Consider the following 14744-nt stretch of genomic DNA (forward strand, 5'->3'; position numbering starts at 1 on the left):
ACACCTTAGGATCTATCTATATACAAATAAAGATCTGTCAACTCAAATGTCAATTTTATTTATCATGTTTTTATAAATGTAATGATTTAAATAGTGTATTATTATTTTTGTACAAGTTTGAGGTAATTATGAAAATAAGGAACTTTTTGAATAATTATTTGTGAATATATTACATTGATAATTCGCATTTCAAGACCTTATGACCGATAAAATAAATATATAATTCATACCAAATTAGAAAGCATATTTACAAAATTAGTTTGATAGTTCCCATACCTAATAATTGCGAGGATACGTCACAATGTATTAATAGAATCTCAGTGTTTATTAAATTATCGTTGGAGGCCTTGCAGTGTAAGCTAAAAGTTTAAAAACAAATAACAAATTCAATAAAATTGAATAGTTTCAGCATATTTATTTGGGTCATATTAGGATGTATAAATTTGTTAACCTATAGTAAAAATAATGGAAAACTCGGATGAAGAAACAGAATTAGATCCTAGAATACAGATTGAATTAGAAAAATTGAATACCACTACTGACGAGATCAATAAATTGGAAATAGAATATGATGTAAGTAATATAAAAATTAATTTGAAAAACAGTCACACCATATACTGTATTTGCAAATATATTTGCTTATAACATTTCAAGAATATTCAATCTTTTATAGTAGTAAGGAATATTTGATATTAATATATAAAAATAAATTTGGTTCTATTTCTGTGTACTAATATTTTAATGAGGTGTTACTTTGATAACTAGTTAAATATTTATTTATGTATACTAAAACCATTCATACAATACAAGGAATTCATTACATATGTTCAATCCCAATTATTACAGATTCACTTCACAAGGACTTTAATAAATATTTATTTTTAATTTTTGTAAGAGTTGTTTGTTTCAGTTATAATTTACTACTAGCTACCCATTAAATTCTACATGAACTAATCACTATTAATCTTAACAAGAATTAATTTTTTTAAAGTTCATGCAATTGATACCCTATAATGCTAGAACCACTTTTTTTGTCTTAAGAGGAGAGTTATTCTAAATTATTGCAAAAATCACTTTGTATGTTATACGGAATACACTGTTTACACCAACACTGTCTGACGCGCGTTTCAATAACCTTCAGTCTCTGAAGACAATAACTTGGTTATCAAAACGTGCGTCAGACAGTGTAATTGAGAGTGTTGGAGTAAACAGAGTATTCAGTATGAATATCGCCAATGGTTACAGAAATTCCTACTTACTTTGTATGTTGGAAAACCTGCAATATTTATATGAAGCATAATGTCCTAAATCGTCAAGATCTGACAAAACTAGATGCCAATTCACCTGAATATACATGAATTGATATGATTCGACATCAATCGACATCAGAAACGCACCTTAAAAAGTGATGGCAATATTTTGGGACTAAGATAGTATCAAATACAACAATGAATGAATGCATCCTATTACTCTGGCTTACTGAAGCAGTTGCATCAAAAAATTATTGAAAAAAGTGTGGCAAAATCAGCCGAGGAGTGCATTTGTTTCAAGACAATGCTCCAATCCTCACAGCTTTTGCCTTCCAAGGCTATTGTACACAAATATGGCTTTACAGATATTGACACCCATAATGCATCCCTGATCTGGCCTTTTCTTACCACTTTTTGAACATAAAACTGAAGGCAGAGATGTATCAGCATCGATGAAATTAAACACTTAGTGTATGAAAATTTTGTTTCCAAAGATGCATAGAGCAACTGTTTACATAAAGAATACCTCTCTCGATACATAATGTGTGTTGTGACTTATTTTACCGTTTTAAATTATTATTTTCAACATCTATTAATAATTATAGGAGGAAAACAAGACATTTCGTATGCTACTAAATGACTGTACCAGACGGCTCAAATTATTATCTAAAAAAATTGGTAGCTCTATAGAAAAATCTAGAACATATTATGAACTATTGGAGGTTGCAAAAAAAGCTCAACAAGAATGTCAGGAAGCAGCGGCATTGTACAAGAAAGCTCATGGTATGAAATTATTTATTTTTTATATAAAATTTTTGACAAACTGGCTAAAATATTTTCCTAAAGCTCAAATATTTTTTACTTAGACACTCAATTTACAGATATTAGTAAAGGTCACTTTTTGGTGAATAGCATATAACTCAAGACCAAAATTAGACTATTCGATTCCGTAACATTTTTTCCCAATAAGATTGGATGGTCAATATTGTAGTTATTCCACAAGAGTTTTTTTTCTTAATATAGGTCTTTTCAATAACTACTACAAACTAGTCTCTGCTTTGTTATTTGTTTTATGTTCATCTAATAAATTATTTACCCTAAACGTAAATGATTCGACAGGCCTTTCATATATAAACAGTTTTGATTTTTGATTACTTTTAAAATTTTTTTGCAATGCTAAATGTTAAATATTATTATTAAGAAGAAAAATGGGCGTAATGAAATTATAGAATTTTCTTAGTAAAAAATGACAAGCTTTTGTTCTGAAAGATATGTACTCCCAGTAAACTGTGTGCATACTTTTATTTTACTCTTAACTCAAAGGAAAATTAGTTTATTATAAAAAAGCGCATGATCTATAAACAATAAAATAATGTTTATTTACAACTATCACATAATCAATAGATTTTTAAGAGAATATTGACAAGTAATGACAGCTCATCTTGGCAATTGAATAATGTTGACATTTCAATGGAATCATATTGTTTAATCGTAACGTCAAAAAATTAAATCTTAATGCATTATTTTGGTGTAAGTAGATGAAAAGTCCTGAACTTAAGGGTCATTAATTTTTTCGATTATGGGCAATAATTTTTGTGAGCGGAGATGGTGACATCTCAACAATGAAAAAAAACTAGGAGGATGGAAATCAACCGCAGTTTATGATGACTAAACTAGAACGAAGAAGGTATGGAAGCAATTAAGAAGTGTTAACAATATTACAAAAACAACAGTGTTTTTTTCCTGATAAATCTAGTATTCTATATGCGAGTTATGGCTATAACCATTGTATAAAGAATAGGATAGTAGGTTAACCTTATGAAGATATCATTTGACGAGGTGGACGCCACCAATAGATGGGAGTGGAGAGTTGGAATCCACATCACGTCTTTTCTTACTGTGCGTCGTAGTTTGAATTACGTGTTTTCTTAGCTTTGGTTGCCGAGTTACCCCAATAACAGATGGCGCCAAAATTATTTAAAATATTATATTCAACCCTTAAGCTGTGTTGTAAAGTTTCTTATTTTGGGAGCCTATAGCAAAGTTGCAATTAGAGTTCATTATTGTATTGTGTTCATTTTGTTATTGTTGAGTTTCGTTGGTTGTGCATTTGGATTATTTTTTTATTTGAAAATCTTTGAACTTGGATTATTTTTCAATTTTAAGGTAAGTGGATATTATTACAATTAATATATATATATCACTATCCTCTTAGTTAATATATTCAAATTATAAGAGGCGCTAGATGTATAAATGCTACAGCTTACAATTTCGGAAAAAAAACTGTATATTTAGCGAACTACTTACTAAAATGTATTTATATAACAAATAATCACTTCTTCTTTTCAATTTTTTAGAAATGGCTGGAAATAAGTGTGTTTATTTCAAGTGTGGACTAAGTAAGAGATCAGATCCTACAATTAAAATGTACCGATTTTCTGTGAATGTCCCTACCAGATGTCAAAAATGGATCATATACTCGGGTGAGTTATTCTTAAGACAATTATTTTTCATAAAGGAATAAAAAATAGTGAATGTGAATAAATGACTGTTTACAAATGCTCAATACTAAACATAAGTAGGTATTTAATTATCGTCAAATAAAAGATAATTCATCCAATAGTTTTTTTTGATAATGAGTTTGTTTGTATTATGGTCGCATTGCATATTATACGAGTACAATGATTTACTACAAATCCCAAATCGATTCAATCTTATAAACTTATCAAAAGTATTTGAATCATACCTAAATTTAAACTTAGACGTCACCTTTATAGTAAAGACAAACAGAATAGAATAACACATTCTTGAAAATATTTCAAAACTTATACATAAACACAACTAACCGAATACAAAGGACTGAACTAATATTTCACAAAAATTGAAATAGTATTTTTTCGATTATGAACTAAGCACATAATAATAAGGTAGTGTGTCTGTGTGTTTATATTTGGAAATTGTCCCGTCAATGAGGCATAAATTTCACCTGTTCAAATGTATATAGACTGTTTCATTTATCACATATTATAATATGGTTATAATACTATATTCTATGCCATAACAGATTGACAAAATAGTAACAATTAGGGAAAAAATTATAATTTCCTACATTCTCAAATTATACATGAAAATTATGCTTTTGTTTTATCCAGCATAGAATGTTTGAATGAAATAATATCAAATACTAGTTTTATTTGAATACAAATTTAAGTGATACAGCACACTTTCATCTCGATTAATTAACATCACTAATGATTATTCTTAAATTTCTGTCATAGATACTCGATTTGATTTTGTCAAAAAATGTACTGAGAGCTTTACTTTAAACATTACCTGGTGTTTTCGATATAAAAAAGAACTTTTTTAACTAATGCAATTTCCTTCCATAATATAATCACCATTTTTGTCCTCGTATCTATTAAGAGTAAGAATATAGTAATGCTATATTAATGCTATAATAAAGATTGTTGAATACTTTCAATAAAAACGAATTTGAGTTTCAATTTTATTATATATATTGCAAAAAACACATTTAACAAGAGATAACTTTATTTGCTAGAAAGTACCCGCTTTTATGACCATACATACTTGGTTCAGATAAGTAAACCTTTTTCCTGCTTTTATTATACCATTAAACAAACAGATGGTTTTGTAAGCATTTATGGTCTCATTGTAAAATATAATTTCTGAAAGTTGAAGGTAGCAACAAGCTCCTCAAGTACATTTTTCCAGTCGCACATTATGAATGAATTTATCATCCCAACAAATATTGATGTTAGTTATTTATTTTAGGATTCACCTATGCATAACTTCCTACAGTGATAAAACAAACAGTCTATTTAGAACTATAGAACAAATTAATTATCTTTAAAAAATGTTACTTATAAAAAATCCTGGAGAAGAGCAATTTATATTTTCAACTGGAATAGTTGGTGTCTTTTTTGTAACGTTATAACTATATTAAATATGACGCCTTGGATATATTTTTCAATGGTATATATTTTTTTTATTGCACTTTATTTAATAGGTTATAATTTTAAAAATATATGACTCATGCTTGATTTACCTATAACAGATTTGTGAATAAAATCATTTTGTTAAATAAGTACCAATAGAAATATAAATATATTTAACTCAACAATGAGCTCAATTTTAACATTTCCATATTTTGTGGTCAATCCAAAAAGTATGAATAGATAATACAATAAATAATATTTTCGATTAGACCGGTCTTGGGTTAGTTGGTACACTTATCGGTAAGGATGAGGCCGTTATATAAATATTAAAGATAAGTATGAGAGTGTTTTTACCATTGTTGTAAGCATACCAAGAAATTTCAATGTTGTGTAGTTGTTTTTGAGAATGATACACAGGTATGGAGTTATCTTAACATAATTCGGGAAAATTCTGTCGTTCCGACGATATTATAAGATACAATTAGGGAAATTCCAAATAAGGGTACTACTAGTCGTTATTCCATTTATGCCCGTTATTGAAATGAAATAAATTCAAGTTTTTGAACATAAAAAAAATACTACACTACCATAACGATTACAATAAATATGTATGTTAACATTGATGTTCCTTATTTCAGTTAATGCTGTTTTGGCAAACCTAAACCAGAAATCATTAAGAAATAAGCTGATCTGCAGCAAAGATTTCAGTGAAAATATTAGTCAATCTAATAGATTGCCTACTACTGCTTTACCATTCCGCTACAAAAATGATGAAGGTTCAGAAAGTGAATCTGATAGGGAAAATTTGGATGAACAAACAAAGAGTTACAGAATCTTCCATCTTGTTCTATGGGAATTGGAGGTAGGAAGCAGTCATTGCAAGAAGAAAATGAACGGTTGAGAAAGGAACTAACCAATGCTAGGAAAAAAATCAATAATCTGAATACTCAATTGAGAGCTACAAAAAAAGACTATCTGAAAAGAAAACTGCCCTGTCATTATTTTATAAAGGACCTAAGATATACAGATATTTGCGACAAAAAGGATTTATTTTGCCAGCAATATCAACAATGAAATCATGGGCTGTCAATTTTCGTTGCAAACCTGGATTCAATAAAAAAAGGCGGATACGATGCTACCTTACGAGAAGAAATGTATTCTGATTTTCGACGAAATGTCTATTAAGAGGAATCTTGAGTACCACATGAAAACAGGTTTAATTGAGGGTTTCGAAGATCTGGGCGAGTTTGGAAGAAAGCCTTTCCCTGCCAGTGAAGCTCTAGTTGCCATGATCAGAGGAATCTATAGCAACTGGAAAATTCCTATTGCCTACTTTGTATCGAATGGTTGGGTGTCATATGCTTCTTTATGGTGTATAATTACCAAAGCATTGGAAAAACTTAGTGAGACAAAACTATACTCTATAGGCATAGTATGTGATTTATAAACTACCAATCAGAAACTCATAAAGCATTTGGGGGTTAACAAAAACCAACCTTATTTTTTTCATAATGAGAAGAAATATTATGCTTTTTTTGATGCTTCCCATCTGTTGAAATGCGTTAGAAACAATTTTTTGAACAATAGTTTCATACTTAATGGGCAGTTCATATGTTTTTCTGACATTCGAAAAGTTTATGATCTTGATAAAAGGAGCAAAACAGAAAAGGCCTTTTTGAAACTGACTGATAAGCACATCAATCCGAATTCTTTCGAAAAAATTAAAGTTAAATTAGCTGCCCAATTGTGTAGTCATAGTGTTTATTCTGCCATAATGACTTTTTTGGAAACTGGTAAACTTATTTCAAGTACAGCTAAAAACACGGCTAACTTTGTTCTAACCATGAACAATTTATTTGATGCCCTGAATAGTACATGTTTACATTCAACAAAACCCTGTAATCGTATTCTGAGCGATACGAATCCAGAAGAAAATCTATACAAAGTTGAAAAAAAATTTGACCACACTTGATAGCTTTGATGTTTTTCTTCTCCCCATTAACTCCGTTAAACAATTTGCAAGTGATCAAAAAAATGAAGGTTTCAATTTTTTATTCACAGGCAGACTAATTAAAGATCCACTTGAAAATTTTCTGTTTATCGTTAAAGAGGAGGGTATAACAGAAACCCAACAGTGAAAGCATTTCTTCCTGTAGTATATTTTGGGGGTTATTTAATTAAAAAATGTTTAGATCGCCTCAATTGCAGAGACTGTAATGTCAGTTTAAAAGCTTCTGATGACATAAAAAGTGGACAAGAGCTCGTTATATTCTATAAGAATTATTATTTAAATGATACGTGTGCATTGAAAACTCCAACATTATTGAAAAATTTCACCATGATAGTACTTAATAGCTTCGACAAAAATATAGGGAAAATTTCAGATAATAAAATAATATTAAATTTGAAAAAGAAAATTGTTGGAAAAATAGAAAAAATTCTTCCTGAGTGGTATGCACCAAATGCAATCTGTTGTATTCATAGGCAATACATTTCCAATTTATTATTGCGAACACAGATTCTCAAATATTGTAAAAGTTTATTAAAAACTAGACAAACTAAAAAAAAAATGATAAATTATCAATAATTCAGAATAACTGAACAACCAATATATATTGTATGTTTCTTATTGTATATTAATGGTATATTCTTTCTGTTTTGTTTTGGTAAATCAATACACAATCTTTTTTATGTCAACGTTTCGGTAGCGTTGATCCAGCTACCGTTATGAGGAATAATGTTTTATAAAATTGTTGGACCCTAGCTGACATTAATGAAAAAATTCGAAAACTAGAACAACAATATTATATAAGATGGTTTAAGACTGATGCAAAAAATTGTCGTACATTTTTCAAGGTACATTTATAGTAGATTATATTTTCGACAAAAGGTGAATATTGAAATATTTGTGTGGATTGTGGTCTGATTTCCAATATTCAACAACAAAAAGAATAATGAATAACCATTAAAAACAATGTTTTTATTTATAGTAGGTGTTTAAATAGTAAATGTGACCCAATTTGTGAGTGGATTCTACATGTACTACATTTTTGGAGTTTTACAGTCTTCTTAACGGAGATATATTTTCTTGACAACACATAGTCCAAATGTGTCGAGTACTGGTTATAAGACAATAATTTCAATTTCCAGAAAACAAAAACAAAAATGTGAATAACGTTCCGAAGCAACACTATCATACTTTTTAACAAACAACTTGAAAAAGTTTTAAATTTACAATAAATTTACTCAATTTGTTGGCCATTCGAATTTCCCACTAACAATGTTGTAGCTGTAAAATGCACAAAGAATGTATACAGGACCTTACTACTTGTAGTTTCTGATAATTTTGTCAAACGCTCAGTCTATAATTATTATAATTTTATATCAACATTTTCATAAAAAGTGTAGTTATTATTGTTACTTTATTTAATATTTCTGTTCGATATTTTCTAATAAATTCATTTACTAAAACTTTGAGTCTTTTATTTAGTTATCTAATATGAAGGATGTAATTACCTTAGAGCAAAAATCATTTATTTATTTATTTATTTATACATTCATTTATTTCAATTCATTCATAATGCACTTCATAACTTCACATTGTATTGAAAATACAAAATTTTAACTCATCCTACTCTATTTATATTGAAATCCGTCTGTTTACAATTTAACTGAAAGTCTAAGCAAAAAGTAAAATCGGCAACAATGTACTGTCGGTTCGAATTTCGAAGATAAAGAAAACTTCACATTTAGTTAGGATCTTTCCAAAAAGATTTAGTTGTTGAAAATAGTACTGTTTATTTCAGATGGCACTAAGCTGCGCGTCATTTTTATGAAGAACGAGCGTAAAAGTAACTAGATGGCGTGCAAAATTGCCTCAAATGGTTTTAACATTGTCATTGTTCTACTATCCTATTCTTTATACAATACTATTATTTATTCAGACAACAATCCTCATGAGTAATAACCGTCATTACTCGCTCATTGAATAATATACTATTATACCTATACAATATAAAAAGTAACAATCCAGTAATTATTTTAATTCATAAGTAAACTAAAAAACTTTGTGTAATTCATGAGCAATATTTAATTAATAAGTTTTGAACCACCTAATTGCGCGAGTATCACAACTGTAAATAGTAATTTATGACGGGCCATAATTACCATTATTACATACATTGAAAAGTTTCGGAGTATTTCTGTCTTATTTATGCATTTCAATTTTTTATCCTATTATTTTAGTCGTAAGTTAGTTGATTTCTCAAACATTTCTTCTTCTGTCACCAATTTTGTAATTTTTTATATTTTGCAATCTCTATAAACTTTTAATTCAAAACAGGGCCGGATTAAGATTTGTAATGACGGGGCCCCCTAAGGAATTCGGAAACCCGGAAAAATTCACAAAATAATATCAATACGTTAGATTTGTGGTATCAACACATCAAAAAATACAGAATGATTTCCAAATGATGTGGCCCGGGGCTATAGCCCCCCCAAGCCTCTGGCTTAATCCGGCACTGATTCAAAACAAACGCTAAATTTATATTGAAATCAAAGATTTTTGCTAGAGGTTTAAGCACAACTAAGCTATATTATACTATTTCATTGAAAATTGGTAAATGACTACTGCTCAAGTACAAATAACTGGTAATTTAATGAAGCAATATTGTATATAAAAAAGTTGTGATATACATAGCATATTGATTTTTTATATTTGACATTGTCTTATTTTAAGGTATTCACGCTGCAGCGAAAGAAACTGTTGCTTTGGCAGAAAGACAATTTTTAACCAATCAACATGAATGGCAGTTTGACAATGCTTGGCAAGAAATGCTCAATAATGCCACTATGAAGGTATTTTTTATATATATAAATTATTGGAATTCTATTAATTTCTATTAGATTAATTTTACATAAATTTTCAATCAAATATTTTGAATATTTTTGAACCATGTGCGGATATACAACTTAAATTTATATTTAAAGCGAATATCTATAATTCTTCTATTATATCATATGTCTAAAAATGTACAAAATAAGACAAAGATAAAATGAATAATTTAGCAATTTTGGATTTTTTTGTATGGAGTTACCTAAAACAAAAATATTAACAAATTTTCATCCATAGTATTGGACATTTGAAGCAAGTAGTCATTTATGGTGTAAATATATAAATTAAGAACTTTAATATTTATATTTCATTATTGGAAAATTTTAGGTTATGGAAGCAGAAACGAACAAGGCAGAATGTGGACGTGATCATCAACGAAAAGCAGCAGCTTTTAAAGAAATTGAAGAAAAACTAAAATTAGAAGATGAAAAATTTCATAAAGCAATCTTGAAAGCACGGCCTTATTTTGACGAAAAAGTGGTTTGCCAGGATCAATTAAATACTCAAAAGAATCGAATAGGAGCTTTAAAACAAGAAATACTAAATTCAAAACAATCTTATTCGCAAACTTTGAAGAATCTAGAGCAAATATCAAATGAAATCCATATGAAAAGACAAGGGAAAAAGCACGAAAATGATATTTTGCGTGGACCTCGAGAGCCAGGTGTAGGCGCCGAACTAACGTCTAATTTCGAAGAAGTTTCGCTCACAAAACAATATCAGTCACTGCCAGATATTATAACCGAACTTGATAAATACGACGATTACAATAGTGCCGTTGTTAGTTCAACTGTAAGTGAGAAATATGATTGTGGAAGCGTAGATAATATTGATGATGTGGGTAGTACAATAAAAAAATTAGAATTAAATAAAAGATCCATCGAAGGAACAAGTCAAACTGTTTTTGTTTCAGAATTCCACTTAGGAAAACTAGAAAAATAGTATTTCATCAAGTATTCAAGATTTTTTTTCTTCAGTTTTCTAAGATTTGGTGATTATTTTCCTTATAGCTTGAATATTTCCAACATCTTCAAATCATATATTAAAATATATCATCACATACACCTAAAACTTGCCATTTAAATATATTTAGTCGTGGAAACCACAAATGTCATGCTTTAATTTGTGTATGTACAAGTGTAGTCATATAAACGTGAAACAATATTTTTTATTAAAAAATCAACTTGGAGAAAACTAATTTAACTAAATAAGCCGCATACTAATAAACCTGATTTAATTCTATTTTCGCACACATGTCAGTAAGAAAATGCGATAATTATTCTTGGTTACTCATTACACTAAATATTTTTTCCTATTTAAATGAATTGTAATGAATGTTTGAAGCCGTTTTTCGTATGCTGCTCAAGCAAGTTACTTGTATTCTACTACTAGTTATTTGTTGAGAGCTGTTTTTCCATTTTATATAAAAATGATAACGATGGTCAGTCATATATCGTGGACTTATTATATTTTGAGCCCCTAGAAGCAGCTAATTAAACTTGTTATATTAGTGCAATGATTTATATCGGCAGTAAATGCTACATCATAATACCATAAAAAAGTTTTGGATTTGTAACCAAAAATATTTACATAAATAGATATTGCAAAAAATATACGTACCATATAACACATAGAAAAATGTGCAATTAATTAGCGGTTAATTTAAATTCTCAGTGTCTAACACTTTGAAGTCAGGTTGTGAAAAATGTGTAAAAATTATTTTTCCTCTAATAAACAAATTTCATTCTACTAAATAGTATTTAATTTCAATTAATTAGCAACCAGAAGTATGATTAGAATGCGAGATCCAGAAACCTCCCATAGTTACACTAATATTTTGAACTACTTCAAAATTTCATTGGTTATATACAGATTAAAGACTCTCTAGATACACACCATTCATGTATATTAATTTAATAGATGTTTTGGAACTGGAATTTAATCCTGCTGTCTATATTGTAAATTCAATTCTATGACATGGAATTCTTACCAAATCTACTCACAAGACATGTACATCTACACTTTTATAAAGTAAACACTACAGAGTAGAGGTGATCGCATTCATGACACTGACAAAAATACACTAACACATAAGTTCAACGTTTTCTCAAGAGGGGTCACCTAACAAAGATAAATAATATAAACAAAGACAAAACTACAATACAAGTAAAAAACTTTCGAGTCAATTTCACAATACAATATTACATTTGACATCCACAAGCTGAAACGATGCAGTTATGACTGCCGTTGATAAATTAACAATCCCTCAACCAGATCCTACAATGACACACACGCAATGACTAAAGTAGATAAAAAATACTGCAAATAATGACACGGCACAACAAATGAGATAAAACTGACACAGGACGAAATACTTTTACAATCTCCAAGGCAGTAAGGAAAATACATGTGGTATTGACATTGGAGACTATAGGACTCGGACAAATAACTTTTATTACAGTAGATTTGAACTAAAATGCACTGCAAAAACTGAAGACCATATCAAAAACCACTGTACGTTACAAGAAAGACAGATAGAAAAACTTGACATACGTACTACTCGATTATGGACATACAAACGAAATAAAAACGACTGGAGAGAAAAAATTATTACTAATGAAGAATTAAATTCTTATCTAGAAGCTTAACACGGTCGGCGTAATGCAAAAGTCAAATTGAACATTTCCCCGAAACAAATGACAAACAAGATCTTCTATTCTCGAGTTTGTGAATTTCGATAGCTGGGAAAGGTTCTTTCGAAAATGGTCTCGATAGATATTTAATCACATTGTCCAGTTTATTATTTTATATAAATAACAAACTGATTTGAAACTTGAAATATTTTCATCACATTGTTTATTTGTGGGATTCACAACATAATATGTTGACTAAATCCCCATTAAAGGTGTATATCCAGAAAGTTTTTAATTCATGGTATTTAAATAAGAAAGTTTGGAAAAATAATTATATCGATTTTACAATTTATATTTTATAGTCATTCAATTGATCTGTTAATTTAGCGTTTTTGTTAGTACAAATATTGTAAGAATTTTATGTGCACTAAGAAACTGCATTGCATACGAACATTATTAAATTTATAATTATTTGTAGCTGTTTTATTTTATTCCATTTGTTAAAAGAATTCACAGAATTAAAGAAAAATGTTTTACTACAAGAGATTGAAAGTGAAATTACTTTTAGAGACAAAAATGAGTATATGCACCTAGTTTTTCTTTCATAGTCGGCTTCTAATTTTGTTTCGCGGTAGTCAAAAAGGGGTTGCATTGAAAGTTTTTGTAATTTTAGGCAACAACAATTTTCATAGGATATTTATTTTTTTTATTTCCAAAGATCACAACCAAATTAAATCCAGTTTCAATATAATAATATAAAACATTAGATATATGGAGAGCAATTACTTTTTTTATTAAATTTTAGTCTGTTCAATGAATTTTTTCAAGTAACACTGGGATGAAATAATCCTTGATCTTAATTTACTTCAAGGAGCTAATCACCCCTTTGGTTGATTCTAAAGCTTCGATATGCTTACTACTTGGATTCCTATAGATGTGGGTTTTAGAAAACAAATTAATATTTTTGGCCTAATCATGTTGGAAATGAGTGATGTGGCTTTGATAAAAGTAGGATGAGTAGTTTCCAGGTTAGCTATTCTCAGCTCAGTTTGGAAATTTTTCAAATAGCTCATCAATTGGATTCAATTCAGATGTGAATTAGTGTTTTTAATGGTAAGTGTATTATCTAAGGTGTAGATGGATTGAGACCGAAAAATTGAATCACTTTCCAGATTAATAAAAACATAGGGAATCGGGCATGTTAGAAAAACAATAAACTGCCCTTAGTGAAAATATTGATATTGTATTTTTTTCAAAAATCTAATATTTTTACCAGGCAGATATTTAATGATGTTGGAATTAACAAGTGGTCAGTAGCAGAGCAGAGTACTAAAATTACATACTAATAATCCTCCAAAAATTGATCCCAATAAATCGACAAGATTGTCGAGTCCGATATAAAGCGAATGAAAATAAAAGCTATTTGAGGAAAGGCCATACTCAACACCAAGAAAAATTGAATGATTGTAGAATCACATTATCGGATCAATATTTTTGATGAAACTCAATGGAGTACGGTCTTCTCACAAGCAGTAGTACCATAATTGGTTAATTTATTTCCCTCTCACCAGACGTGTTCGTATACTGATCTTGTATTTCCATCAGATGGGCAGGGAAATATTGATGGAGTTACTTTAAAAGCAAAGTTTTTAAGACTGGAACGGAAAATGTTGAGGAGCTAAAAGCACGGACAAGAAATGGGTTTAGATTAATTTCGTCCAGTCAATAAAAATATTTAAAATGACTTTCCATTACGTTTAAGGTATTGTGAAAAAGTTAATAGGCAACATTATGATGCATTGGTTTAATTCAAATATTTGAGTACTTGTTTTTTTATAATCTAGTACATGGTGAGCTATGTATACACACACATACTAACAAATATATATCAATATTATTGTATGTGAAAAATCACGTTTTAGATCGCTATATCTTTCCAATTAAATTTTTCTGATGATATTGATAAAAACCTTTATATAGTTTGTTTTAGATTGTTTTCAAAATCATCTCA

The 14744-nt window shown here is 29.0% G+C and overlaps 1 protein-coding gene across 3 annotated transcripts; it reads left to right on the top strand.

Moving 5' to 3' along the window:
* The first annotated feature begins 2 nt into the window (after nucleotides 1-2).
* On the top strand, nucleotides 3-13210 carry LOC130904267 (SH3 domain-binding protein 5 homolog). Of its 3 annotated transcripts, none has more exons than XM_057816935.1 (5): nucleotides 3-354; nucleotides 404-573; nucleotides 1856-2033; nucleotides 9945-10063; nucleotides 10428-13210. In XM_057816935.1, exons 2-5 carry the CDS (start codon nucleotides 466-468, stop codon nucleotides 11040-11042), a joined length of 1020 nt encoding a protein of 339 aa, XP_057672918.1. In that variant the 5' UTR covers nucleotides 3-354; nucleotides 404-465; the 3' UTR covers nucleotides 11043-13210. The 3 variants fall into 3 exon arrangements, with proteins under 3 accessions (XP_057672918.1, XP_057650829.1, XP_057650837.1); XM_057794846.1 differs by having other exon boundaries at nucleotides 31-122; XM_057794854.1 differs by lacking the exons at nucleotides 3-354; nucleotides 404-573; nucleotides 1856-2033 and adding an exon at nucleotides 2124-3733.
* The last annotated feature ends 1534 nt before the right edge of the window (nucleotides 13211-14744 follow it).

This window comes from Diorhabda carinulata, chromosome 1 (genome assembly GCF_026250575.1).
Source record: "Diorhabda carinulata isolate Delta chromosome 1, icDioCari1.1, whole genome shotgun sequence".
NCBI classification, from domain to species: domain Eukaryota; kingdom Metazoa; phylum Arthropoda; class Insecta; order Coleoptera; family Chrysomelidae; genus Diorhabda; species Diorhabda carinulata.

Excerpts from the sequence above, each read along its gene's own strand:
- LOC130904267 (XM_057816935.1), top strand. The coding sequence starts at position 466 with ATGGAAAACTCGGATGAAGAAACAGAATTAGATCCTAGAATACAGATT. Across the intron at positions 2,034-9,944 it reads ATTGTACAAGAAAGCTCATG|GTATTCACGCTGCAGCGAAA; the intron begins GTATGAAATTAT and ends TCTTATTTTAAG. Across the intron at positions 10,064-10,427 it reads TCAATAATGCCACTATGAAG|GTTATGGAAGCAGAAACGAA; the intron begins GTATTTTTTATA and ends GGAAAATTTTAG.